The sequence below is a fragment of the Danio aesculapii genome, chromosome 13, assembly GCF_903798145.1.
Source record: "Danio aesculapii chromosome 13, fDanAes4.1, whole genome shotgun sequence".
NCBI lineage: Eukaryota > Metazoa > Chordata > Actinopteri > Cypriniformes > Danionidae > Danio > Danio aesculapii.
In genome coordinates, this window is record NC_079447.1 from 13,183,919 (window position 1) to 13,211,440 (window position 27,522).

Genomic DNA, 27,522 nt, shown 5'->3' on the forward strand with positions numbered 1-27,522 from the left:
ATTTTATATTATATTATTTTATATTATATTACATTACATTACATTACATTACATTACATTACATTATATTATATTATATTTACCAAACCTACAGTATATTTGCTAAAAGAACATTACTAAAACCACTGATTGGCATAATCTACCAAAATTATGTACAACATTTAGATTTCTCCATCACTGTTTAAAAAAAAAAGCACTCATGGATGGAGATTTTTGGTTAACTTAACCACTGCTGAATATATTACACATGCAGCACTCTAGCGGCCGTGAGCTGTAGGATCAAGCATTTTTATTTTTTTTTTGCCTTGTGGCTGATTTACAGTAAAGCTCAGTGCTCATATCAGCATTGAATCACTGAGTTATAGACAGTGTTTATCAGCTAAAGCAGCCAGTAATAGAGAGAACAGGGCTCTGGAAGGCAGCGCTGAATAAAGAGATGGAGGTTTTGGCGCACTCAGCTGTTTACTGCTCTGAAAGTCATGTGAAGGCACAAGGACAAGCGAGCCGTATTTCAACGCTGACTTACTCAATGAAGCAGCCGTTCCATTAATCACTATGAGGAGAGCAGGGTTTTGGACCAGCGTTCAGAGCGATTTCGGGAGGCATGACAGTCTCATAAGGGAAATGTCACTCTAGCAACTAAATGACGTTTTTGTGATGTTCTCGTCTCAGTTCAGCGGGTTCTGTCACAACCTCTGCCAATTCGTATTATCACTTGTTTGAAAATGCCTTCAACCATAATAATTTTGTTTATATTATGAATTGCTTTTTATTTTATTTTATTTTATTTTATTTTATTTTATTTTATTTTATTTTATTTTATTTTATTTTATTTTATTTTATTTTATTTTATTTTATTTTATTTTATTTTATTTTATTTTATTTTATTTTATTATTTGGCTTAGTCCCTTTATTAATCTGGGGTCACCACAGCGGAATGTAAACTTATCTTATCTTATCAACTTATCTAGCATTTGTTTTATGCAGCGGATACCCTTCCAGCTGCAACACATTACTGGGAAACACATACACACTTATTCACACACTCATACACTACGGACAATTTAGCCTACCCAATTCACCTGTACTGCATGTCTTTGGACAGAGGGGGAAACCAGAGCACCCGGAGGAAACCCACACGGATGCAGGAAGAACATCCACACAGAAACGCCAACTGACCCAGCCGAGGCTCAAACCAGCGACCTTCTTGCCATGAGGCGACAGTCCTATCTACTGCGCCAATGCGTCGCCCTGCATTCAATTTAATACAATTAATTTTATTTTATTTTATTCACACATTTCCTGTATCATATTTTACATGTTTATTTATTTTATTATATTTATTTTATTTATATTATGCAAGCATTTTATTTTATTCACATTTCACATGTTTTGTTTATATTTATCCACATACCATCTCAATTACAATCACTCATTCTTTTTTATTTTATTTTAGTCAGCGTCTTTAGAATTGCAATATTTTATTTTGTTTATAATAGTAATATAATCCATCAGAAGGCAAAAAGAAGCTCATAAAATGCATTAGTAATCATGTTTCCAAATAAAGGATATCTTGCAAAAAAAAAAAGGTTTACTTGAAATTTTTAAATTTGCGGTTCATTCTGCTGTGGCCACCCCAGATTAATAAAGGGACTAGGTCGAAAAGAAAATGGATAAATGGACAAAGTGCAATAAATTGCTCAGTGCGTGTTACAAATTCAATCATGCTGGACCTTCCTCAGTGTTCACATGCAATTGAAACAGGTAAATTTTTTGGCAGACGTGTGATTAATCAGTCAGTTATTTAGCAACGGACCATTTACGTCTTTATCAACTATACATATTTTATTTTATTCACATTTTACCAAAACTTTTATTGTCTTTAGAATCACAATATTTTATTTAATTTTATTTTATTAATGCATTCAATTTAATAACATTTTGTTTAATTGTAATTTATTATATTTATTTTCTTTATATTATACAAGCATTTAATTTTATTCACATTTCATATGTTTTATTTACATTATCCACATTTTATTTTATTTGGACAGTGCAATAAATAGCTCAGTGCATGTTACAAATTCAATCATGCTGGACCTTTCTCAGTGTTCACATGCAATTGAAACAGGTTAATTTTTTGGCAGACGTGTGATTAATCAATCAGTTTTTTATCAACAACCCATTTACGTCTTTAGCAACTATACATATTTTATTTTATTTTATTTTATTTTATTTTATTTTATTTTATTTTATTTTATTTTATTTTATTTTATTTTATTTTATTTTATTTTATTTTATTTTATTTTATTTTATTTTATTTTATTTTATTGACATATTACCAAAACTTCTATTGTCTTTAGAATTACAATATTTAATAAAATTTAATTATTTTATTTATGCATTCAATTTAATACAATTTTATTTAACTATATTTTATTCACACCTGTACATCATAGTTTACACATGTATTTATTTGATTTTATAATATATATTTTATCTATATTTTACAATAATATATTTTATTTTATTCACATTTCAAAGGTTTTGATTATCCACATACCATCTCAATACCATCTAAATGACAAATAAGGCATATTTTCCCTCCCCAATGTTTTATTTTAGTTCATAACATTAATACTTAATTCATAACATTATGAATCCTTACTGTGTATAACAATAAAAAATTATGATAATTCAATAAAAATGTATTCTTAATAATACAGCTGAAAGGGCATCCTCTGCATAAAAACATATGCCAGAGTAATTGTCAGTTCATTCCACTCTGGCGACCCATGATAAATCAGGGACTAAGCCAAGCGAGTGAGTATTCTAAATAAATAAATACATATTTCAAGTCTAATAGTTGCTCTCCCTACCACAATTCTGCTTAAATAGCATTCAAAAGGATAAGAAAACAAGCATTTAAATACCATGCCACATAAATCTTTTAGACCTCAAGCCACTGTTTTCTTTAAAGCCCTTCGAAACACTGTGCATTGTGAAAAGTGCAATACAAATAAAAAGGACTTGCTGCTGTAATTCAACTAGAGGTCAAAGCTGCAGAATAGTGATTGTCTGGGCAAGATGTGTTGAAGAAAGCTGGTTAAATGCACATGTTCACACTCCCTGTAATGTGATTATGGGCAGCCGGAGTCTGTGTCAGCAAAAGCAGCAGAGAGCCGCTGCTGGGAAATGAGCTGGAAAGCCTCTAACGATTTCTGTGCTGCGTTTGGTGATGATGGCCATCTCTGCTTGTGTTAAAGGGGGACGGGGGGTCGTGGTCGGCCCGATCCTCAGTCAGACCTTGCCCGATATCTTCTGCGACAACGAGTACAGTCCTAACTTCTTGTTTCGCAACAATGGAGACGGGACGTTTACTGATGTGGCGGCGCAAGTGGGTGAGCAAGAGCTGTCGGTTTACCTTATCTTGAGTGATTTAGTTTAAAAAGATTAAAGATGTAGTTCATCCAGAAATGAAAGTTCTGCCATCATTTACTTTGCCTGGTTTTAGACTTGTCTGAGTTTTTTATTTGTTGTGATAAACATGAATAAGAAATTTGGAAATTTTGGGAACCTGTAACCATTGACTTCTATGTAGTCTAATGCTGGGTTATTCTGCACAATATCTTTTCAGCATTAATATTGCAATGTGTCTGTCTGCAGTAGTCACATTGCAAGATATGCAATGTTGAGTTGGGATTATAGTATATTTGAGTAGAAACCACAGGTCAGAACTCGAGATTTGTGGAGACACTGCAGAATTTTAAGTGAAAGTTTGCATGTCTGTGTTTTTAAAGTTTTTAAGGGGACTGTAAAGAGACTTTAAAGCATTTAATAGCACATAACGAAGTTTAATAAAGATTAATTTTATTGAATAATTTATATGATCAGGATAAATTTCTGTACCCAAATACCATTAGACTCACCTCAGAAAACCATAAAGCACTGTTTCACTTGAACATTTACTCTATTGTGTTTATTTATGATATGTATATTTTAAATTACATAAAATATATTTATATTTTACTCTCCTACAAAATCATCCCAATCAATCTAAATCAATGACTTTCCAAATACAGCTTAAATAGGCTAGAGCAGGGGTCACCAAACTTGTTCCTGGAGGGCCGGTGTCCTGCAGATTTTAACTCCAACCCTAATCAAACACACCTGAACGAGCTAATCAAGGTATTACTAGGTATACTTGAAACACCCAGCCAGGTGTGTTGAGGCAAGTTGGAGCTAAACCCTGCAGGGACACCGGCCCTCCAGGACCGAGATTGGTGACCCCTGGGCTGGAGCATCTGGTTAAATTGTATTTATATTTCTATTTTTCTTTTTTTTTTTTATAAACTTTTATTGTTTCAGAAAAATGTGATACACTGTATTAGTAACCAAATACCAATCAAAGAACACCCACCCCATTCCGACAAAGCTAAATTGTATTTCAATTGCAGTATGTATGGCAGAGAAAAAAAAAACATATAGCAAATTAACTTCTTTAACTAAACTTCTATTAATGACTTCATTCAGCATGACATAATCTTTGTTAATGTTAACTGACTCGTATTCTAATGTTTTAACATTAGAAGCTTAATTAGTTACACATACACTAATGGATTTGTTAATGAATTAGATAACTTGACCTGACAATGAACAACTCATTTATTCAGCAATACTAAATCTTTTTCAATGTAAACTTACAAACATAGTTATGTTCATTAATGCATTAGTTAACATGAACAAATAATTAACATGGATGAAGGTTATGATGAAGGAATTTTCATTTTTGGGTGAATTATCCCTTTAAATTGTTACAACAAACATGGAATTAAATATGTTCTGTGTGTGTTGTTGTTGCAGGAGTGGATGACCCGATGCAGCATGGCCGTGGAGTGGCATTAGCAGATTTTAACCGGGATGGGAAGACAGACATTGTGTATGGAAACTGGAACGGGCCACATCGTCTGTTTCTGCAGCTCAGCAACAATCGCAAAAAAAGGTTTAAGGTGCAGATTTTATTTATTTAAAAAAAAAAACAATTTTTATTATTTTTTTTAGCTGTAATGTAGTATATGAAAGGCCCATTTACACCAAAGCTGATAACTGCAAGGATAAGGATACAGATCTGAAAATCGTTCTAATTTTGCATCCCAGTCTGCCTATTAATACTATACCCTAAACGTTTACCATTTTATTAACAATTACACAATAATGATTATTCCGTACATTTATATAGCGCTTTTCTGGAGACTCAAAGTGCTTTACACATTGGGGGGAAACTCATACACAGTTAAAGGGAATCTTATTAGACCTACAGGGAAATTTTATTTATTTTCCAAGTGCTTTTTAAATGAGAATATTTTAGCACATTGTTAAACATACTACACTATGTTAAAAGCAAACAGTGATTGTCTTTGCCATGATGAATGTACATAATACTAGTTATTTTTGCAAGATGCTAGTATTCAGCTTGAAGTGCAATTTATAGGCTTAACTAAGTTAATTAGGCGAGTCCTTGGACAACAGTAGTTTGTTCTTTAGCCGGCCAATTGTATTGACCTTAATTAAATATAAATTATTTAAAAAACATAACCAAACTAAAAAGAGGACTTTCCACAGAAAAAAATAATAACATAGTAAATACTGTGAAAATGTCTTTACTCAGTTAACTATCACTTGAAGACATTTGAAAAAATGATTCAAATTTCACAGAATGGCTAATAATTTAGCCTTCAAATGAGTGTTTAACTGAGGGGCAGGCAAGCTGTGTCAACATAATTGCGTCTTTAACAGATTGTTCAGTCAAGTAGGTACAAACGTTCTGTCACTGTTTAACATCTTGTCCAAATGAACATCCTGCACATTTATTTGATTTATATTTAATTTCCTACCTTATTGGAGATGAAGTAGCATGTTAATCTGTCATTTGTAAGTCTTCCATGCAGATACATTTCCTTGTGTGTTTGCATAATGATGCATTTAAAGTTAACGACCAAACAGATCTTTATGAAAGTTCACAATGTTCTTGCAGAAAATGAAATAATTTGAAATAACTGAAATCATGTGTTCCCATCATGTGTTCCCCATCGTGTGTTCCCTAAGATCAAACCCATGATTCTTGCACTACAATAACATACTCACTTAGCAATGTAATGTTTAATAGATGGCTATCTAAACATAGACAGCTTGGGTAAATTTGGGCTGTCAGTGAAAATCTAATAAATGTCTAAGAGTAGCCCAAAACTAGACTAGTCACCAAATAAACAGATTAGACAGACTTGGCCACTTTGATGTGAAAATGACATGTCAGATGAATATCTAGAGGTCGAAATGACATCAATTTGACATCTGACACCGGAAAAAAACACACCAAAAATAAATTACAGGACCAATGTTGGCAATTTTTTTGAAGCTTTCATATTAATAAAACTTTTCATGTATTATAATACTTTGTTGTTGTTTAGTGCTCTAAAGGGCATCAATGTGTGGATGTCAAATGGACGTCAATGTTTTGACATCAAAATAATTAGCATGTTTGATTCACAATGCGTTAATTTTTACATGGATGAAAGGGTACAAAGTTTGTTCATATGTTTTCTTGTCTACACTGTAAAAATTTTGCTGCATTTAGTTAAATCAAATAAACTTTTCTAGTCATCTTAACTCAACATCAGTCAAATATGACTAAAAATGTTAAGTTAAACTTTGTATAAGTAAATATTTTTAGTTGAGACCCGATTAACTGATCAAAATGAGGTAGAATATCATAAAAAGATTTGTTGTTATGACTTTTTGTCAAAAAAATGTGTATACACTGTAAAAATGCCAGGTTCCACACAATTTCTTCATGTTTTCCCAACACAAATTGATTGTTAACTTAATAATTTTTTACAAATTTAAGTAGATCAGAATCAGTTTTATTGCCAAGTGTGTTTCACACGCAAGGAATTTGTTTTGGCTACAGAAGCTTCCAGTGTACATAAAGTGACAAGTGACAACACGAAATAAATATGAAGAAAAAAAAAGATGATAAACCTCAAACAGAGATGCAGTTGATGAATTGTATGTACAGATTTGTTATAAATATACAGGTTATAAGGTGCTATGTACAAATGCGGATGAGAAAGTGTTGCATTGTAAATTGTTTTAAGGTGCTGTGTACAAGTGCGTGTGAGAAGGTATTGCACATGATCATTGCACAGTAGAGGAATATTTATAGCAATGACCATTGCTATCTATGGAGGGCCAGAGAGCTCTTGGATTTTATCTAAAACCACTTAATTTGTATTCAGAAGATAAACAAAGATCTCGGAAAATTTTTAGGGTGAGTAATTAATGACTGAATTTTAATTTTTGGGTGAACTAATGTTTTAAAGTAACAAAACTGCACAAAATGTAACTTTAATCTGTACCATATACACAAGTCTATATGGACAAAACTATAAACTTTGGTATAGTTTACTCCCAAAATTAAAATGTTCCTACCATTTATTCACCTCAAGTTTTTCCAAACCTGTATACAGTACATTTCTGGTAACACTTTAGTTATCAATTCTAACTAGCTTGCATGTTTGCTGTTTATTAGAACTTACAGTATAAACATGTTATTTGCTTTTTTGCATGATCACGATTAACACCTCCTAATCATATTCCATGCCTAAAATTATCTTATCCAAGCAATACATTTTTGTATAGTTTACTTCCAAAATTGAAATCTTTTTACCATTTATTCACCTCAAGTTGTTCCAAACCTGTATACAGTACATTTCTGGTAACACTTTAGTATCAATTCTAAATTGCTTACACATTGACAGTTTATTAGAACTTATAAAGCATATTATTTACTTATTCTGCATGATCATGATTAACACCTCCTTGTTCTATCCCATGCTTAAACTTAGCTTACTAAATAAGCTAAGCTGTAATATTGTGTTTTTTTTTTAGCAAAAGTCATAGTAATAGTGTTAATAGTAAGGCATGTTGGTTACACTTTATTTTAAGGTGTCCTTGTTGCAGTGTATTTATTTAACTACTGAGTAATAATAATTATAATACATGCACTTACTGTACGGTTAGTATTAGAATATGGGTTGGGTTTACGTTTTAATGCATGTAATTATGCATAATTATTTGTAATTACTTAAGTAAGTACATGGAACATTTAACAAGGATGTCCTAAAATAAAGTGTTACCAAACTGCATCTCGTGAAAAAATATATACATATCATTTGAAAGGTTATAGATTTAACTGTGTGTAAGAGAATTTCAAAAATATTGCCTTCAGTTGCCTTGCAAGTGCTAGTATTACCTTCAGGAAATGCAAATCTAGTTTTGCTTTCATTATGCGAATGATAGGCTTCATTTTTTCTGTCTTTGTTATGCAGAATAAAATGTGATCCTTACATTCTGAGCTGTATAATTAAATCCTTCCGACAGAAGATGGAAGAGGATAAAATAATAATATCGGCCGTCTAATTAGAGTATTCAATTACTCTCTAATCATTATTCTATTGTTTGCACAGGGACCTGGCCTTCATTTCAGCTGGTAAAGCTGTAATTAGTCCCAGTAAGATCAAGAACCTTATTTTCCAGAGGATTTTATAATCTGATGATAGCTTGGAGAAAAGACTCTGTGATAAATGCCTTTTTTGCATACATTACTCTTAAAAAGTTTGGAAGCAGGAGGATTTTTTTGGAAATAACTTTTAATTTTTCATTATTTATTTTCTGATCAGTAAATAAACCCAAAATAACACGTATGGCTGGTTTTGTGGTCCTAGGACATATTTATACTTTACAGAAAATATGCATTATATGTACATAAAATGACAAAAGGATTTAATGCTGACTTTATTCTGGCAAACCTTAGAATTTAGCAATCTCTTCTGAAGCTCTCGACATTTGTGAGATTATATGTTTAAAAGATAAACCTCTGAGATGCATGATGATTATAAGTATATTTAATCTTATTGTTCTTAAAAGACAAACATTTGTGCTTTGAGACCAATCTTTTTTTTTTTGGAAATAACTTTTCATTTTCATTATTTATTTACTGAGGTATAAACTTAATAAACCCATAATAACTCTTATTAGTGGTCCCGGGACAGATTTATACTTTTCAGAAATGTTGCATTAAATTTTTATAAAATGACAAAAGCATGTAATGCTGACTTCATTTCGGCAAATCTAAGAATTTTGCGATAAATGCCCTAAAGCACAAAGCTCTAAATGAGACATTTGTTAGATTATATTTTGATTATATTATTATATACAGTTGAAAGTCCCCCTGTTTATTTTTTCCCCAAATTTGTTTAACGGAGAGAAGATTTTTTTTTCCAACACATTTTCAACATTTTAATAACTAATTTCTAATAACTGATTTATTTCATTTTTGTCATGATGACCGTAAATAATATTTGACTAGATATTTTTCAAGACACTTCTATACAGCTTAAAGTGACATTTAAATGCTTAGCTAGGTTAACTAGGCAGGATAGGATAATTAGGCAAGTTATTGTATAACGATGGTTTGTTCTCTAGAATATTAGGAAAAAATATAGCTTAAAGGGGCTAATATTTTGACCTTAAAATGATTTGAAAAAAATTAAAACTGCTTTTATTTTAATCGAAATAAATAAGACTTTCTCCAGAAGAAAAAATATTATCAGACATACTGTGAAAATTTCCTTGCTCTGTTAAACATAATTTAAAATATAATAATAATAATAATAATAATAATAATAATAATAATAATAATAATAATAATTATAATATTATATATATATATATATATATATATATATATATATATATATATATATATATATATATATATATATATATATATATATATATATATATATATATATATATATATATATATATATATATGAAACCTCTGAGATGCAGATACATTTCAGTCAGATTATTTATTATATAATGCAGAATATCACAAACATGTTCTGTTTTAAAAATGCTTTAAACTTGTAAAACAAATTTTTGAGGTGCAGCTGTTCACTAAGAGTTGTAACAGATCTTTTAATCCCAGTTTCTTTGCAAATCCTGTTCTGTGGACATGTGCATTACTACCAGGACATGTTAATATGCTCCTGTCGATTGATTCGGTAGGCAGGGACAACTACACTTCTATGTTACGTTGCGGGGATCAAAAATCACAGGGATTTGGACCCTTTTTTAATGTCAAGAAATGAAAAAAAAGAGACTTGTGTTTATATCTCTCCAAGATGACAGTGGACACATACTTACACACAGTTCTGTTCAAACAGCTTCCAAAAGTTGATTTTGCATCATGAGAAACATTTGTGTTATGGGACCAATAAGAGCTCTGCTAATATTGAACTAAGTGTTTAATTAGGCTAAACTAAAATCATTATAATGAACCAGATGTTATGCAGTCAGTGTCTATATTATTTTCCAGCAATAGTTAGTTACTGTATGAGCCTCTTTCGCTCGGGTGATGTGTTTGACTGGACTGCTGTTATGGATGGGTCAGCGTTGTGTGTGTAAGTCATGGCTTTAGTTTGATCCCAGTGTTAGTGGCAGTGATTGGCTTCTTTAGCACGGAGATAAATGTCAGCAGGAGGCTGTTTTATGGGGGTCAATTGCTGGGTTAATGTCTCAAGGGAGAGCTTACAGAAGGATTTGTGCATCGGCATAGGGTACTGTGACCTTTGCCATGTATAATTGCATTGTGATTAAGATTCTCGGTTATTCTATGTGTTAATTAAACTTTGGCTGAACAAGCACAGCAGTGTAAGTGCATGTGTTAGACATAAAATTGGTGAGTAAATTTGTCTTCGAACTATGTCTTCGTGGGATATCTGTCTGTCTGTCTGTCTGTCCGTCTGTCTGTTCGTCTGTCCGTCTGTCCGTCCATCTATCTATCTATCATTCTATAGACCTGTAATTTATTATATTGTCCTTTCTGCTGTTCTACCGAACATTCTAGCATTTTAGAGTTGTATTGATCCAGTTTAATCTATTTATAAAAAAAAATCTGAATACTAAAATCAGTTTTGAAAACAAAATACTTCAAAACATTTAAGTAAACTAAAATGAAGTGAACTGACCATAAGTAAAAAAAACTGAAGAATATTATTAATTTTTTTTTGTAATTTTGTACTAAAAATGAATTAATCAAAACAAGTTACTTGCCTGGCAGCTCGGTGGCTCAGTGGTTAGCACTGTCACCTCACAGCAAGAAGGTCGCTGGTTCGAGTCCCGGCTGGGCCAGTTGGCAAATCTGTGTGGAGTTTGCATGTTCTTCCCGTTTTCTTGTGGGTTTCCTCTGGGTGCTCCGGTTTCCCCCAGTCTAAAGACATGTGCTCTAGGTGAACTGAATAAACTAAATTGGCCATAGTGTATGAGTGCGTGTGTAGATGTGAGAGTGTATGGGTGTTTCCCAGTACTGGGTTGTGGCTGGAAGGGCATCCGCTGCATAAAACATATGCCGGAATAGTTGGTGGTTCATTCCGCTGTGGCGACCCCTGATAAATAAGGGACTAAGCCGAAGGAAAATGAATGAATGGATGAAGTTGCTTGCCTTAACACCATGTTACTGTAACTCTAAGCTTCATAGTTAAATGCTAACTATTAACAAACTTTCATTTGCTAATTTCACTATACTAAATGAAGCGTTATTTTTTTCATGCCTATATCCTCGAACCAACTGCAGTTATAATATTCACCACAAATTTAACTCTCCAAAGTAACATAAACACCTGTAAATTCCATTAAAACAGACAATTAAACACACATCTCTCACAACATTATTCTTGTGCAAGAACTTACTGTAAATTCTCCTTATACAGTCTAACTCCAAGGATGTCCTGAACTAGAAATCTGCCATAACTGAATCTGTTTAAGTTCAGCTATTTATCTTTCTCTCTATAAATTTGTCTTTCTATCTATCTTCCGCTCATTTATACCTCATCTCCTGGGTCCAGTCCAGAGATGGCCATCACCTCTCCTTCAACCAGACAGCAGAAGGTCACTTCATGGGCTTTCACCTGCAGGTTTTATGAGGCCTATAATTAAAATTGGGGTTAATACTTGAGAGAGTGCCGGCGTGCTCAATAACTCTTCCATGACTCGTTGCTGCACTACTGAAGCGCGGCGATTGCAGTTACTTTTCTCTGCTTTCACTCCCTGAAGTTTTTAGACTGTGATTTACTTGCAGCTCAGATCTTTATGTCATTCATATCACCCATCCGACTCACCAAATCTTAAAGAAAGATGCTCTACTGTCAACAAAAAGAAAAACACGCACACTTTCTAGGAGCTTGGTGATACTGTTTGTAGAGACAAATACTGTTATACTTTAAAAGGCAGTCTTTGTGTAAACATTGTGGTGTTTGGCTAATATATTTGGGATATTTGCTGATATTTTCTCTGCACCAGGATATTGCCACTCAGAAGTTTTCCATGCCATCTCCTGTTCGCACGGTTATCGCTGCTGACTTTGATAATGACAATGAACTGGAGGTTTTCTTCAACAACATTGCCTACAGAGGACCATCAGCCAACAGACTCTTCAGGTACAGTATATGTACTAAAACACTATTCTGATATGCATAGATTATTCTCCATTTGTTGAAAATACCTCTGTACTAGTGTTTAGTATGTTTAACCCTTGTGTGTGTTTCATCAACTTTGGGGTGATTTTGAGTCTTAATTTGGCAAATGAAATGATTTTTGGTGACAAATCTTATTATTAAACATATTTTGGGAAAATGCTTTGAAATTTAAAAACCCTCAACTATACACTACCTGACAAAAATCTTGTCGCCTATCCAAGTTTTAGGAGCAGCAAATAATAACATGACTTCTAGTTGATCAGTTGGTATCAGAAGTGGCATATATGAAAGGCAAAGGCCTCTAAATTACGCTTATTTTACCTAAATAAAATATGATCATGTTTTGATTTTTAATGATTTAATTAGGACAGTAATGCCTGACTTTTCTTAGACAAAATCTTGTCACTAAACAGAAATAATGTACAGTATAGAATATAAAGTCATGCTGCAGTGGAAAAAGAATTAATATTGTGTATGACGCTCGTGAGCTTGAAGGACTGCATCCATACATCTCTGCAATGACTTAAATATCTTATTAATAAAGTCATCTGGAATGGCAAAGAAAGCGTTCTTGCAGGACTCCCAGAGTTTATCAAGTTTCTTTGGATTCATCTTCAATGCCTCCTCCTTCATTTTACCCCAGACATTCTCAATAATGTTTATGTCTGGTGACTGGGCTGGCCAATCCTTGAGCACTTTGACCTTCTTTGCTTTCAGGAACTTTGATGTGGAGGCTGAAGTATGAGAAGGAGCGCTATCCTGCTTAAGATATTGCCCTCTCCTGTGGTTTGTAATGTAATGGGCACAAATGTTTTGATACCCCAAGCTATTGATGTTGCTGCAGATTTCTCGCATGCCCCTGTACTGAATGTTACCCCTTCATTTTTCTTTCACCAAACTTGACTGATTTCTGTGAGAATCTTGGGTCCATGCGTGTTCCAACAGGTCTTCTACAGTATTTGTGATGATTGGGATGCAATTCAACAGATGATTCATCTGAAAAATCTGACACTTGATCAAGTAGAAGTCAAGTTATTATTTGTTGCTCTTACAATTGAGATCAATGACAAGACTTTTGTCAGGTAGTGCACACTCTGGGCAATTTTACTACCTTATTATGTTAGTGGTTGTTTTTACTCTATTGACTTCTATTAAAACAACATTTTTGATTGCAAAGCCTTGACTCCATATTACTATGTATTCTTGTTTGTTCGTGGCTTTCCCTGTTGGGAAGAGGTACAATTTGTATTTTCTGCTGTTGATCAATCAAGATCAATAAAGAATGATACATTATATGGTGTTAAAGCTTTGTAAAAAAATGGGCATCACTTTATTTTGATGGTTCCTTTATTTTGTTGAATTAAATTACATTGCATCTACATGCCAACTAATTCTCATTAGATTAAGTAGACTGTTAGGTTTAGGGTTAGGGTTAGTGTAAATCGACATGTACTTGCAAAGTTTTTTATCGTGAGTTAAATGTCAATGAGCTGTATCAGCAGATATTAAGTAGATAGTCTACTAATACTCAAGTGAGAATTAATTGACATCTAGTTACAATGCAACTTTTAGTCAACAAAATGTGCAATAGGTACTATCAAAATAAAGTCTAACCAAAAAATGTTGTTATAATGGAAGTCAATTGTGCAAAAACAGCCACTAATATAACAAAAAAGAAGTCAATTTGAACAATACACAGGTTAAAAATGTATTAACAGCTTTTATTTTTGCATTTTAATTTTAATTTAAGCTGTAGTGATTTTGTTTTGTGTGTTTATTTACTTTTTTAGACCTAAATCAATTATTAATTTTGATATATTGATTTTATTAAACTTATTTTAAGTTATTGAAATACAACATCTGTTTTTATGTATGTTGTATCTATTTTTTATGTATCTGTTTTTAACATCTGTTTTATGTTATGTTCCAATAAAGAAAAACAAGATTACTGCAAAAAAATAAAAAATAATAAAATAAAAAATACATATAGTGTGAATACATAGAAGTGATGAGTACACTCCAATTCTCAGTTAAATAGGTATCTATTGTAGTACATTTAAACAAACTGTTTTATAAAACTGTTGCATTCATTAAAATAAGAGTGTGGTCACCCACTGTAACAGGAATAGAGAGATAATGCACTTTCATCAAAATCTATACATATTTTTAAAGTATATTTTTATTGTTCTCTTGATTCTTTTTCTCTTTATAAAACATTTTAATATTTTTTTCCATAACTTTCATTGGGGTGTTTTGCACCATGAAGTTATTTTATTAAATCAGTTCCAGTTTAGGTAGTGACTAATCTAATGTAAACAAATATCCCATTGCATAGCATCCCATAAACATTATAGTAATGTAATGGTGTAGCCCCTTTATGCTGGGCATCTGTATCTACAAATCTTATATCTTCTATGCATATCAATTTTCATATCTAGATTATATTGTTGTTTAAACCTCCCTGATATGTATTGTTTTTACTATAATGATTTGTCATGTATCTATACATTTGACTAATTGATTAAAATGATCCCACAAAGCATGGCATTATCATTATGTAACCAGGTTATTTCTTTAACATTTACATTGTAAGTTAGGAAATAATTATGGAAAGTGTCTCTCTATTTTGGGGATTTGGTGGTAAGCCCAGGCAGCACGACAGGCCAGAACACCGCACTGCCAGACCACAAACACAACCTGGTCCAACCACAACTTTACCTGATGGGAAATTCCTTCTACATCCGACCTCACCCGTTTTGCGATCACTTTCTAACTAGAAGACTGGATGAGCCATTAAACAGAACATTGTTTCAGATTTGTTTCTAATCTCATGCCCAAACAACCCAGACCTTAGTTCTCAGAAAGCAAAGCTTTAAACTTCTTGTATAAAGAAACCTCTTAGTTAGCATTATTAGTCATCAAAACACAAAGTATGAACTGCTAGCTCCAGAAATGTTTTCACTGAATCAATATTGCAGGGATTTCATGAGCCTGTAAATGAATATCTCCTTTGAGACATGTTGTATAACATGCAGCTGACAAGGTACATTTGTCTTTGACTGTTCCTTTGTGTGGAGCTCTCTTAAGCCAAAAGGCAAACTGAGTAAGTAATTAATCTTTACCATGGCAGAGTTTCTCGGAGAGAGCATGGAGATCCACAGATTGAGGAGCTGAACGTCGGGGAGGCCGCAGAGCCAGAGGGAAGAGGAACCGGTATGAAGGGTTTGGCCATTTCATTCCATCCGAATTTAGGAAGGTTTATTTTGTAAAGCAATTCTTTGAGTTTTACACATGGTGGGTTTAAGATTTCCCCCTAAAAATAACTTGAATTTGACCCAAAGTTAAAAGTCTGAGGCGCATGTTCTGTCAGAAAGTTATCATAAAGACATTATTAATGTATTCAGCATATGACCACATTCCATTTGTCGTGTAAACAGTAATCCGTCCCTGTGCATTTTTGACCAAATAAGCACACACTCACAGTCATCCACTGTGCTAAAACACAACTTATTCTTTAGGTAATTAAAAAAAAAAACTCTCCTCAGACTTTAAGAGTCAGCAGTGTAGTGCAGTTTCTCATTTTATGTCATGGATCATAACACTTTATACTTATAGTCCACTTGGACACGGCGAGGAACCATGTCAAACTGAAGAAACTGTTTATCACAGTAAGGACAACTGAGGTAGTTTAACATTAATTGCTTATACAGAGGCCCACATGGAATCTGCACCCAAAGAATCTGCAGAATATTTATCCCGCCATTGATTAGTTACTTACGTAAATACAGTTGAAGTCAGAATTATTAGCCCCCCTGAATTATTAGCCCCCTATTTATCCCCCCCCCTATTTGTTTAATAGAAGATTTTTTCAACACATTTGTAAACATAATAGTTTTAATAACTCATTTCTAACAACTGATTTCTTTTATCTTCACCATGATGACAGTAAATAATATTTTACAAGATATTTTTCAAGACACTTCTATACAGCTTAAAGTGACATTTAGGTAGGCAGGTTAGGGTAATTAGGTAAGTTATTGAATAATGATGGTTTGCGTATATATACACACACACACACACACACACACACACACACACACACACACACACACACACACACACACACACACACACACACACACACCACACACACACACACACACACACACACACACACACACACACACATATGTAGCATAAACATATAAACAAGAGATGACAATACTCACATTTTTACAAAGCCAGTACCATGAATATATAGGTTAGAAATTAAGATGAGGATTTACAAACGAGGAGTTCTAATTGCATTTGCACTGTAAAAGGTATATACAAATTTCAAAGTTACAAAGGTTTTTTTATGCATTTAGTTGTTAGATATTTTACTCTCAAAATTATTCTGCAGAAATCTGCAGATGTTGTAGAAAATCCTGTTGGGAAAACAAATATATATATATATATATATATATATATATATATATATATATATATATATATATATATATATATATATATATATATATATATATATATATATATCTGCAGATTTTGTCTAGCCCCCACTGACAAAAATTCAGGTGGGAGTTTCCTTTTTGTTTTTGTAGAGAAAAACGTGTTTAGACAATTTAGATAATTTTAAAATAAATATTTGTTACTTTGGCTATTAACTGCTATTAAGCAGCATATTAGACATATTTCCGAAGGATATCACGCAACACTGAAGACTAGATTAATTGATGATGCTGGAAATGCAGGTTCAAATACATTACTTGATCTCCTGGTAATCCTCATGTCTGTCACTAGATGGCAATATAAATCCAGGTTTGCTGCTATTTTCTGGCATTTATCATCGAGTTCAGTCATCATCAGGCCTAACAGATTAATCATTATTATATGAACGCCACTGTATTAATGTAGAACTGGTTTAAGTTAAAGATGTTTGTATTAATGCCGAGTGTTTCAAGCCGTGTCTGAGCAGATATGTGTTTTAGGAGCGGCTGTGACTGATTTTGATGGCGATGGACTGCTGGATCTACTGGTCACACATGGCGAAAGTGCAGCTCAACCTATCTCTGTGTATCGAGTCACTCAGGTGAGAATGTGCGTTTTAATCCAGTCAGACACTTAAATTTGGGAGTTAAGCTCGATTATTAACTTTATTTCATATCTTTTATTTCCACCATTTTCATAGTTATTTCACCCCAACCCCCAAAACATATACCTTCTTTTTTCTTTAAGAGCGCGGCCATTTGTAAGTTAACTTAAATAAACGTGACCCGAAACTTCCAGTTTCATTTTATTTACCCGTTATCTGTGCAAAATAAATGTTTTGCTACTTTATATTGTGGCTTGGTATTTGTTGTTACGTTGTTAAAAAATTTTACCTTTTATATTTTGTTAGCTATTAGTCTAATCAAGTAAGCACTTGCAAATAAAACAGACTGTGTTTGGCTAGGTTTGAAGTAGTTTTATAAGTTGAAGTTTAGAGGTTGTTACTTGGAAGTAACTGAGTTCTGAGAGCAAATTCAGTTTGAGTTTTTAAAATTTTCAGTGAAAAGTGAATTTATGACTTGTTTTAAAATATTAAGTTTGTGTTTTTCTGATCTGTTTGGTCCATAGAGTCATTCTAGCTTGTTAGCTTGAAACATTATTGTTTGTAATTTAGCATATGTTGTTCTGAAGATTTTAACTGTTTAACAACTGGACAATTGCTGTTTAATATCAATCCTATCAATATTGATTTTTCATCCCAGGGCTCTTCTAATAAATGGCTTCGTGTGATTCCACGCACACAGTTTGGGGCTTTTGCCCGTGGAGCAAAGGTGATTGTCTACACCAAGCGAAATGGCCCTCACACACGCATTATAGATGGAGGATCTGGATACCTATGCGAGATGGAGCCAGTGGCTCACTTTGGATTTGGTATGAATTTATTCACTGTCTTTCTTAAAACATCTTTGTAGGAAAATCATATTAGGAAAAGAACAGCTATGAAATTGACCAAGCCTGTAAAATATCTATTTCATAAGTGCATCCACCATCTCGGAAATGTTAAGGGTCGTCGAGTAGCCGGAAAACAAGCGTTCGCTCTGCTGACTCATGACAAAGAAACAATTCTGATGTAACTCCAGGTCATGTTCAGTGGGGGGCTTTGGGTATCAGTAACAAAATCCTCCGCATGGAGGCCGGTTCCTTCAATATCTTCATAGACTGGAAGCCCTTAAAGAAGACTGCAGGTGCAGCAGCCGGTGGCAGCGGACCGGGACCTTTTCCCCATGGCTTGGCCATATTACAGGTGCTCGAAGGCACATGGCTTCATCTGGGAGCATTTGGACGGATTTGTGGCAGGAATCGGTTGCCAGCTGGAACTTGAGTTGTTCTAAATGTGCTGTGAAAAACAAAATGATAGCCATCAATGGTCACATGATCACCCTGAGGGCTTGTAAATATGTGCGTACGTGCTCGACCACTCATCAATGTTTCTATCAGTAAGAGTGTTTGGAAAACGGATGTAAAATGTCGACACTAGACGTCTGATTGCTGCCTTAGTGTTTTACAGTTTTTTATTGTATAAGTTCCAGCTTTTTTCTTGAAATGTCAAGTTTGTCTCACCATATGATGTTGTTTGGGAAATTGAAATATGTAAAATAATTCTTTATTACTTTGTGTAGTACTGTGTGCAGATGGCCAAATCATTTACCACATGCATAATTTGCAGCTTGCCTTTATGAAATAAAACCCCCACAGATGCTAAACTAAATCTTTCTGTAACTACTGGTGAAATGTCATGCTTTTTGCCTCAACAGGCACCTGTGCCAGCCAGGCTCTGCCAGGAGCCCATGTGGATCTGTTTACCTAAGAAATGTCTCTTTTAATTAAGGACTGGGAAGGCGATCAGCCTCTCTCCTGTTTGACTAAAGGCTATAATGGAAGGAAAATCTAGCGGCCACCCTGTCCTTCCTAATTTCTGCTCCTTTGAACTTCTGCCTTCCTCCTCCACCACATTCATTTCCAGTGTATGATTTTTTCATTCGTGATCACTATGACAGTCTCGCTTAACGGCCATGTTAATTACCATCCCGATGTCTGTGAGAAAGTGTCTCTGACAATCAGATTGAAGTCACTAAATGGATGCTGCTGTAAAGCTTCTTAAATGAAGTGCTTTCCAACCACCGTGCCATTTATATGGCTCCTTATTTCAGCCACTGAACAACAGACAGATTTCATCGGTCTGGCATACGAGAACCTCATTGCTTTAATGCCTCACTGACTGCTATGCCAGAAACTCTCTGGCCCATGAACCCCACACACCGGCAGTCATGAGAAACCGGTTCTGCTGACATCAAATGAGACGTGTTCAAGCCTCGCTGCTCACGACGCTGCCCGCAGCTGAGACTGAACACATTCTTGTGCATTTGTTCAAGCGGTTTGTGTGCCAAACCAGAGCCTATTCCAACCTGGCTTTTACCGAGAAACATCTTGGGAGGGCCCTTTTTCTCCACAATGGTATTTTTCCATAGAGAGCTGTACATTAAGAAAAAGAAATCATTCATTACGTCTCTTAAGCCTGAGGGGAAGCTATAAAGACAGAGTGTTGGTGAAGTACTGAAAGGACTGCTGCTTTGCCGCCCTGACAGGGAAAGATGTGGCCACCAGTGTAGAAGTCTTCTGGCCAGATGGACGCTCTGTGGCCAGGCCTCTGGAGCCCAGTGATATGAACAAAGTGATGGAGATCCATTACCCAGAGAATGAGGAGGAGGCGACCCCAGCGCTGGAGATCGAGGTTAATACCCTCAAACATTCTTAGGACTTCTTAGGATTAGGAATTGTTGTACTCACCCAGTGCTGTTTCTTTTCACAGTGTGGGCCAGGATTTGAGCTCAATGAAAATGGCCGTTGCACTGGTAAGTTTTTGAGGCCTGTGACCTCCCATCGCCATAAATCTCACAATGCATTGTAAATGGGAGAAGAGATGGTGGACATATCAAGAGTAATGTCAATTACTAAATAAATAATATTGGCATATTAGTTGGTTTACTAATATGCAATGGTTTATAGATGATCAGGTGACATTTAAGACTGGAGTATTGGGAGCTACTAAAACTGTACAGTAGTTTGCAAAAGTTTTGGGCCACTAGCAGCTTGCCACCACACATAACCATATTTACTGTAATTTCAGGCTGGATATAGCCTACAATTTGTATTTTAGATACAAACATAAAATACAGTAGATATGGACACAGTTGTCAGAACAAAATTGCATCTTCAAACAAAGGGCAATATTTAGTATGACCTCCCTTGACACTAAGCACAACTTGAACCTTTTTGGAGAGACTATTGTGAAGTTTTCTGAAATAATGTGTTATGTAATTTTAGGCTGTTTTCTGTATTTCTTTAGATTTTTATCTTAAGATATGTTTTATCTTCCGATGATTTACCTTTTGTCTAGATGACCCCATATTGTTTTTTTTAATCATGTTTTGATTTAGATTCTGTGGAGTCCAGTTTAAGCTTGTCATTAAATAATGGGATCATTATAATGCTTAAAATACACGCATTACCAATAACATCGGCAAGATCCCATCAATTCTGACAAAATTGCCAACAGCACTGTCAGGAAAGCATTTTTAAAGATTAAAGAGTGCGTTGATTCAGTATGTTAAATTGATATCTTTTCGATAGCACGATCACCTCACAGCAAGAAGGTTGCTGTTTCAAGCCTCGGCTGGGTCAGTTGGCATTTCTGTGTGGAGTTTGCATGTTTTCCTTGTGTTCGCGTGGGTTTTCTTCAGGTGCTCCGGTTTCCCCCACAAGTCCAAAGACATGCACTATAGGTGAATTGGGTAAGCTAAATTGTCCGTAGTGTATGTGTGTGAATAAGAGTGTATGGGTGTTTCCAAGTGATGGGTTGCAGCTGGAAGGGCATGCGCTGTGTGAAACATTTGCTAGATAAGTTGGTGTTTCATTCCTCTGTGGCGACCGCTGATTAATAAAGGAACTAAGCCGAAAAGAGAATGAATGAATGATATTAATATTACATTTGAAAAGTACATAATAGTCATATGGCTTGGGTATGCAAGTTTGAGCAAATGCAGTAGGTGCAGTTTGTCAAATGATAAATATTTCAATTGAAGTGTAGAAGAGGTTCACGTTAGGAGCAGAGTGTGACTTACATGGGAATTTGGGGGGGGAAATTAACGCCTGATCCCCACCTGAAGAAAGTCAAACAATGTATGGGGAGGTCAGCCCTTTAAAAGGAAGAAGTAGCTTTCTCAGATCTGTATCTTGAATAATAATATTAACAAATAAAATAATAGATAATATAAATATACATTTGACCACCCTTATAATGGTTCATACATAATTGCACCAATCAGTCTATGTGAGAATCATTCAACAACAGCCTGAAACCGGCAGATCTACAGCACAGATGATGATCAAACTTATTCACATAACACTTTTCTTGTAAAAAAAGGTGTTTGTATTTTACATAGTCAAATTATATGCATAGTTTGGATGGTTTTACCTACAGTAACCTCTGAAATAGTTAATCAATGGTTGTGTTACACTAAATATCCCTCAAAACACTGAATAAAAATAGAAATTTGATTAATTGAAGCAGGTATTAACCAAACTATGATTAGCAAAAAAGGTCGACCCTCCCCCCCTCTTTTACTCAAAAATAAACCCATTAAGAGCAGAGGGATATGACACAATGCATAAATGTGCCTTTAACATGTAGCAGTTTACATGTGTTTGTTGCCTCATTACAAACACACTCTGCAAATTTCACAATATACACATTAAACTAATAAAAGATACATTTAAAAAGACCTTATGCCTCTACGGGGTGACAGTGAATAAGTTTATAATCTGTATATCCAAGGAATCTGCCTATGCTGACAGTAAGCCCGCTTTTGGAACAGAAGTTGTCCGTCATCAAGTTTGTGTTAGTAGGATTGACTTCATACACCATCATTTATACACTCATTTAATGACAACTTGAAGCATTTACTCCTCAAATAAATGAGGCTGTCACTCTTAAAATGTTGCAGTGTCTTCATGGCTATGTGTCAGATGTTTGTTCCACTCCTCTTCATTCCCCAGATCAAGACGAGTGCACACAGTTCCCATCCGTCTGTCCCTCAGAGCGACCCGTCTGCACCAACACCTACGGGAGCTTCAAGTGTCGTGCAAACAAGAGGTGTAACCAGGGATATGAGCCTAATGACGAAGGGACAGCATGTGTAGGTGAGTTGAGACTGAAGTCAGGACATAAGGGTGGATTGATGTAAGAAGACACCCCTGAGAAATGTTGTTTTCTCAAATTTCACATGGGTAGAGTTTGAGCTTTGAGGCATGTAGCTGGTTAAAAAAAATTGTAAAAAAAAAACATATATAATTTTTTTCCTTAATATCTGAAACAGTGTTCAGATTTGCAAAGACACAACCAGGGTTTTTAATATGAACTCAAAACATTTTTCATTTAAATTTTCAAGATAATGAGATTCAGATTAGCTGCTTAACAATAATTAAGAACTGTCTAAAATTTCACCCAATTGTCTATACTAATAACACTGAAAGTATAGATTTGACAAATAAAAACAAAGAAATGTAAAATCATTGAATTAAAATAGTTTTAGAATTCATTTTTGTATTCAAAGGGGCAGTATTTAAGTTTGACACCCAGTGGTTAAACTAGGTATTGCACTCCTGGATTAAAACACATTTTCACTTGGCTCCTCCTCTGACAGCTCCACACAAGCGCAGGTTGCCAGATTGACGACACCAACAGGAGTGTGCCTGACTATTGAGTCTAAAGGCTGATTTGAACCATTTTATAACTAAAAGGAATGGCAGTTTTTGTCCTTACCGACACCTGAAATTTCTATTTTTTTAAACGGCTTCTATTTCTCACAGGTGAACAACAGGATAAACGAGGATCACCTCAGGTATACCTCGTATGCTTTAGTCAGTGTTAAATGCTAATAATGTGAGTTTGAATGCCATTTTACATGACATTTATTGCCATACTACTAAAAGCAGCAGCAGATAGTTCACCTCAGATCTTGAAAATAAAATAAACCGTTTGAATTTTAAAAACTGTGACTCAGTGTAAGCTAACACATATCAGTGATTCAGCAATTACTTTTAATAATGTTAAAGAGGTTTAATATGTAATAATTGTATTGTAAACCTTACAATTTCTTTGGAGTGCTGTAAGTGCACATATATTCTGTGCATCTGAATGGCTGTACTTGCATCTCTATTGTGTTGCGTCTGGCGCAAACAGCCAAATTGCTTATCACTGCAAATCTTGTCAGGTAGTGTGTTGTTTGGACATAGGGTTACAATGTAACCTGCTCACCTAATGCTTACGTTTGTGATATTTATTTTATTTGATAATTAATAACCATGTGGAACTCTGAATCTGCGTCTCGTTTTGGAGTTTGCTACTGTCCACCGGAGATCGCATTTTGGTCGTGGGTGCATACTTTGAGAGCCTTTCTGAATAAATGAATGAAATATGCAGTTATCCACCTAGGCAACCCAGCATGTTGAAATATAATTGACCAAACTGGCATTAGGTAGGTTAAAAGAACCAAAACATAGACCGCTGTTCTGGCATGTAATGCACTTTTTCTTTAACACAGTTTTTCAGATAAACAAGAATGTTCACTTAGCATATCGTATTATTGTATTTTTATTATGCTATTATATATGTATTATGTATATGTATTATTATATATGTACTATAGTAAGCATATTATGGTATTTTTAGGCTTTAGAAGAGTCAAAAACTTACACACAGCACCTTTAAAAAAGCCACTATATATTTCTCTTGTTAAAAAACTAGAACAGAAGTATGTCACTTTTTTTATTTGGTATTTTGTCCAGTTTTATTTGGATTGCTGTTTTGGTAAGGTGTTATTGCTTTTTAGTTGGTTTACTATGGCCATAAGATCTTATTAATGTAGAAAAACTGTGAGGGTTGCAAAAATATTCAATATTGAAAGTCTTTTCTCACTTCTAAGACCATGCATGTTGCATTTATTTTGGCAAATGTCTTTTTACTTTCATTTCTCCAAGTTTATTTCTCCTACATAGACCTTCGTAGATTTAAGTACAATAGAAGCATGTCAAGGTTTCTTTTAAATCTTTGTCATTGCTTTGGTAAGCTGTGTTTAGTTAGTTGCATTATTTACTGTGCTCTTCACTATGACATTTTGGTAATGTCTCAAACCTTTGTTCAGATTTGTCAATGTACTAAAGTCATCAAGTCTGTGATTTTTTTTTATTATGAGTTGCTTCCCAGACATTCTTATGTAAATTCTTTGTATGCCTGAATCTGGCTTTTTATATGTTGGCTTTAAACCTATCTGATGGCCTTTTTTATTATTCAAACAATCATTTGGGAAGACTTTCCATGACCGTATTCCAGGATGATGATGCCAAGATTAATTGAGCTCAAATGGTGAGAAAAGTCTTCATTTTCACTCATAAATTAGCCACCAATTGATCTGAACAGCACTGGATGTCTTTGGATTGTGTTAGAGTAGATTTGACTGAGTGTTTCGCCTCAGGGTCAGAGGCAGACCGTCTTTACGGTTACCATGTGTTTATTTGTCATGGTTTTGTTTCGGCAACCATATGCAATGTCAGATTTAATTTCCTTCAAGTGTTGCATTCATTTTTGGTTAGATCTTGTGTCGACAATGGGAACAGCCCCACTATCTGACCCTGAGGAGAACCACTGTCTATCCTGCACATCCCATAGACTTTAAGTAGAGTTCAGGTAAATTGGTGATCAATTAATGTGTCAATTTGAGCCCAAAGGATCTTGGCATCGTCATCCCAAAATATAGCCATGACATAAATACATTTTAATCTTCTGATATGGTTGTTAAAAAAAGAGCTTCATTCTGCTTCGGTTAGGGTTAAAGAAATTGTTGCCAAACGTACAGGAAGAAAAGAAACACATTAATCATTGCAATCATAGACTCTTAAGTATTTACTTACTTTAATCCAAACATCAACCTTTTTTGACTGGGCAGTGTATCTTTATTTTCTTTTTTTTTTCAACAAATTTGAAGCTGATTGATTACAAAGTAAAAGTGATTTCACATTGAAATCAACACAAAAATCATAAGCAGAAAGTTTAAAGAAGTATTTCCCCCCTAAACAATCTGCTGGACCACAAAAGCACAAGTTATTGAGATTCATGTGTTATCTGAAAGCTGAATAATTAATATTTCCACAGATGTATGTTTTGTTAAGATAATATCTGGAGGGTTAGAAAAATATTTAAATCTTCTTTAAAGTTGTCCAAATTAAGTTCTTAGCAATGGAAATTACTAAGCAAAAAATTTGTTTTGATATAGTTGTTATTAGAGCTGCATAAAACTGGGAAAATGTAACATTGCGATATTTTGTTATTCTGCAATATGAATATAACTTATGACACCATATGATTTGAATATCTCTATTTGGAAATAAAATATCATTTTAGACCGCTTGGGATGATTCTGTAGAAAAGTGCATCTGCAGTAAATATGATAATCCATCTACAAGCATAGATCAAAACAATTAAAAAGAAAGAAGATACAATGGAAATAATTTTTTTTTTTCGGAATCTAACGATAACTTACCAACAGTACAATTGCCTGGTGCCTGAATTCTTTTAAAATCCTTCTACAGTCATGGGCCTCAAAAAAAAAAACCATGAAAATTGTACATCATGTGATGAACTCAACATTGCACACACCGCGATGTAACTTTTGCGAATGGTCACATTGCGACATTGATGCTGAAACGATATATTTTGCAGCCCTACAGGAATGTTACAAAATATGTTCATAGAACATGATTTTTACTTAATATTCTGATGGTTTTTTGGCATTGAAAAAGGTGGTTTTGACCCATACAATGTATATTTGGCTAATGCCAAAAGTTTCCAATCAACACACAGAAACACGGTGCCCTAATAAGACACAACGCATCAAGATTCCAGCGACAAGCGATTTGGCTTGACTTGACTTGACAAAAAGATTTAAATACCAGTCACTAGTAAAGGCTTTTAATCTACTTAATACAAATGTTAAAACTCTTTAACGTTATTTATAGGCTACTGAGTGACTGATGTTGTTTTTTTTTTTTTTTTCCTCAAACCGTCTGCTAGCTATTGCATTTTGAAGATCTGAGGTTAATTATCTGCTGCTGCTTTCAGTAGTATAAAAATAAATGTGAACATGTAAAATGATATTTAAACTCAACATGGTAGCCTTTAACGCTGAATAAAGCACATAATCTGTACCTGAGGTAATCATTGTCAAATTAGTGTATGCGGTTGATCTGCTGCGACTTTGCAGGAATAGAAAACATTTCTAAAATATAAATTGTCTAAAATCTGAAATTGTTGTGGCGTCACATCACGCTGTTGTTAAGACAAGATGTAACACTGGTTTTGTAGTCCTGGGTCTCATATAATGGACTACGGTATATAATACTATGTAATGAAGTTGGATAAATCTGTGTTTACAGTGCAGTTTGCTTCTCTTCCCTTCCTTCTTTTCTGCAGCTCAGGTGGCTTATTTTGGAGGAAACAGATCCTCAACCTCCAAACTCTTGGTTTCCTGTCTTTGGCCTCTTGTACTAACTCTCTTCGCTGTCTTTACTGCTTGCTTGGGGCCATGAAGGGCAGCCTTTCCCCTGTCCTGACATCTCTGCCACCCTGCTTGCTCTCCAGTTTTCTGCTTTCCTTTCATTTTCACACTGAGGTGTTTGGGAGTCAGCTGTAAAATGAACTCTCCATGGACATGTCGCTCCTGCAATGTTGTCACTAACAGACCTGTATAAATAATGCTTCGCTATCCAGTTGGGAACCACAAAAGATCACTGTTTTTAGGACTGAACAAGCATTCCCACT

At 34.4% G+C, this 27,522-nt stretch overlaps 1 protein-coding gene across 1 annotated transcript in view; it reads left to right on the top strand.

Annotated features, from left to right (window-relative positions):
* crtac1b (cartilage acidic protein 1b) overlaps window positions 1–27,290 on the top strand; it is a 50,659-nt gene extending 23,369 nt beyond the window's left edge. Inside the window, exons 6-15 of the mRNA XM_056471104.1 lie at window positions 3,267–3,401; window positions 4,864–5,009; window positions 12,424–12,560; window positions 15,730–15,812; window positions 17,588–17,688; window positions 18,350–18,518; window positions 20,234–20,379; window positions 20,458–20,500; window positions 22,704–22,847; window positions 27,175–27,290. Coding sequence (XP_056327079.1) covers window positions 3,267–3,401; window positions 4,864–5,009; window positions 12,424–12,560; window positions 15,730–15,812; window positions 17,588–17,688; window positions 18,350–18,518; window positions 20,234–20,379; window positions 20,458–20,500; window positions 22,704–22,847; window positions 27,175–27,290 — 1,220 coding nt within the window. The remainder of the gene's footprint in view (window positions 1–3,266; window positions 3,402–4,863; window positions 5,010–12,423; window positions 12,561–15,729; window positions 15,813–17,587; window positions 17,689–18,349; window positions 18,519–20,233; window positions 20,380–20,457; window positions 20,501–22,703; window positions 22,848–27,174) is intronic.
* The last annotated feature ends 232 nt before the right edge of the window (window positions 27,291–27,522 follow it).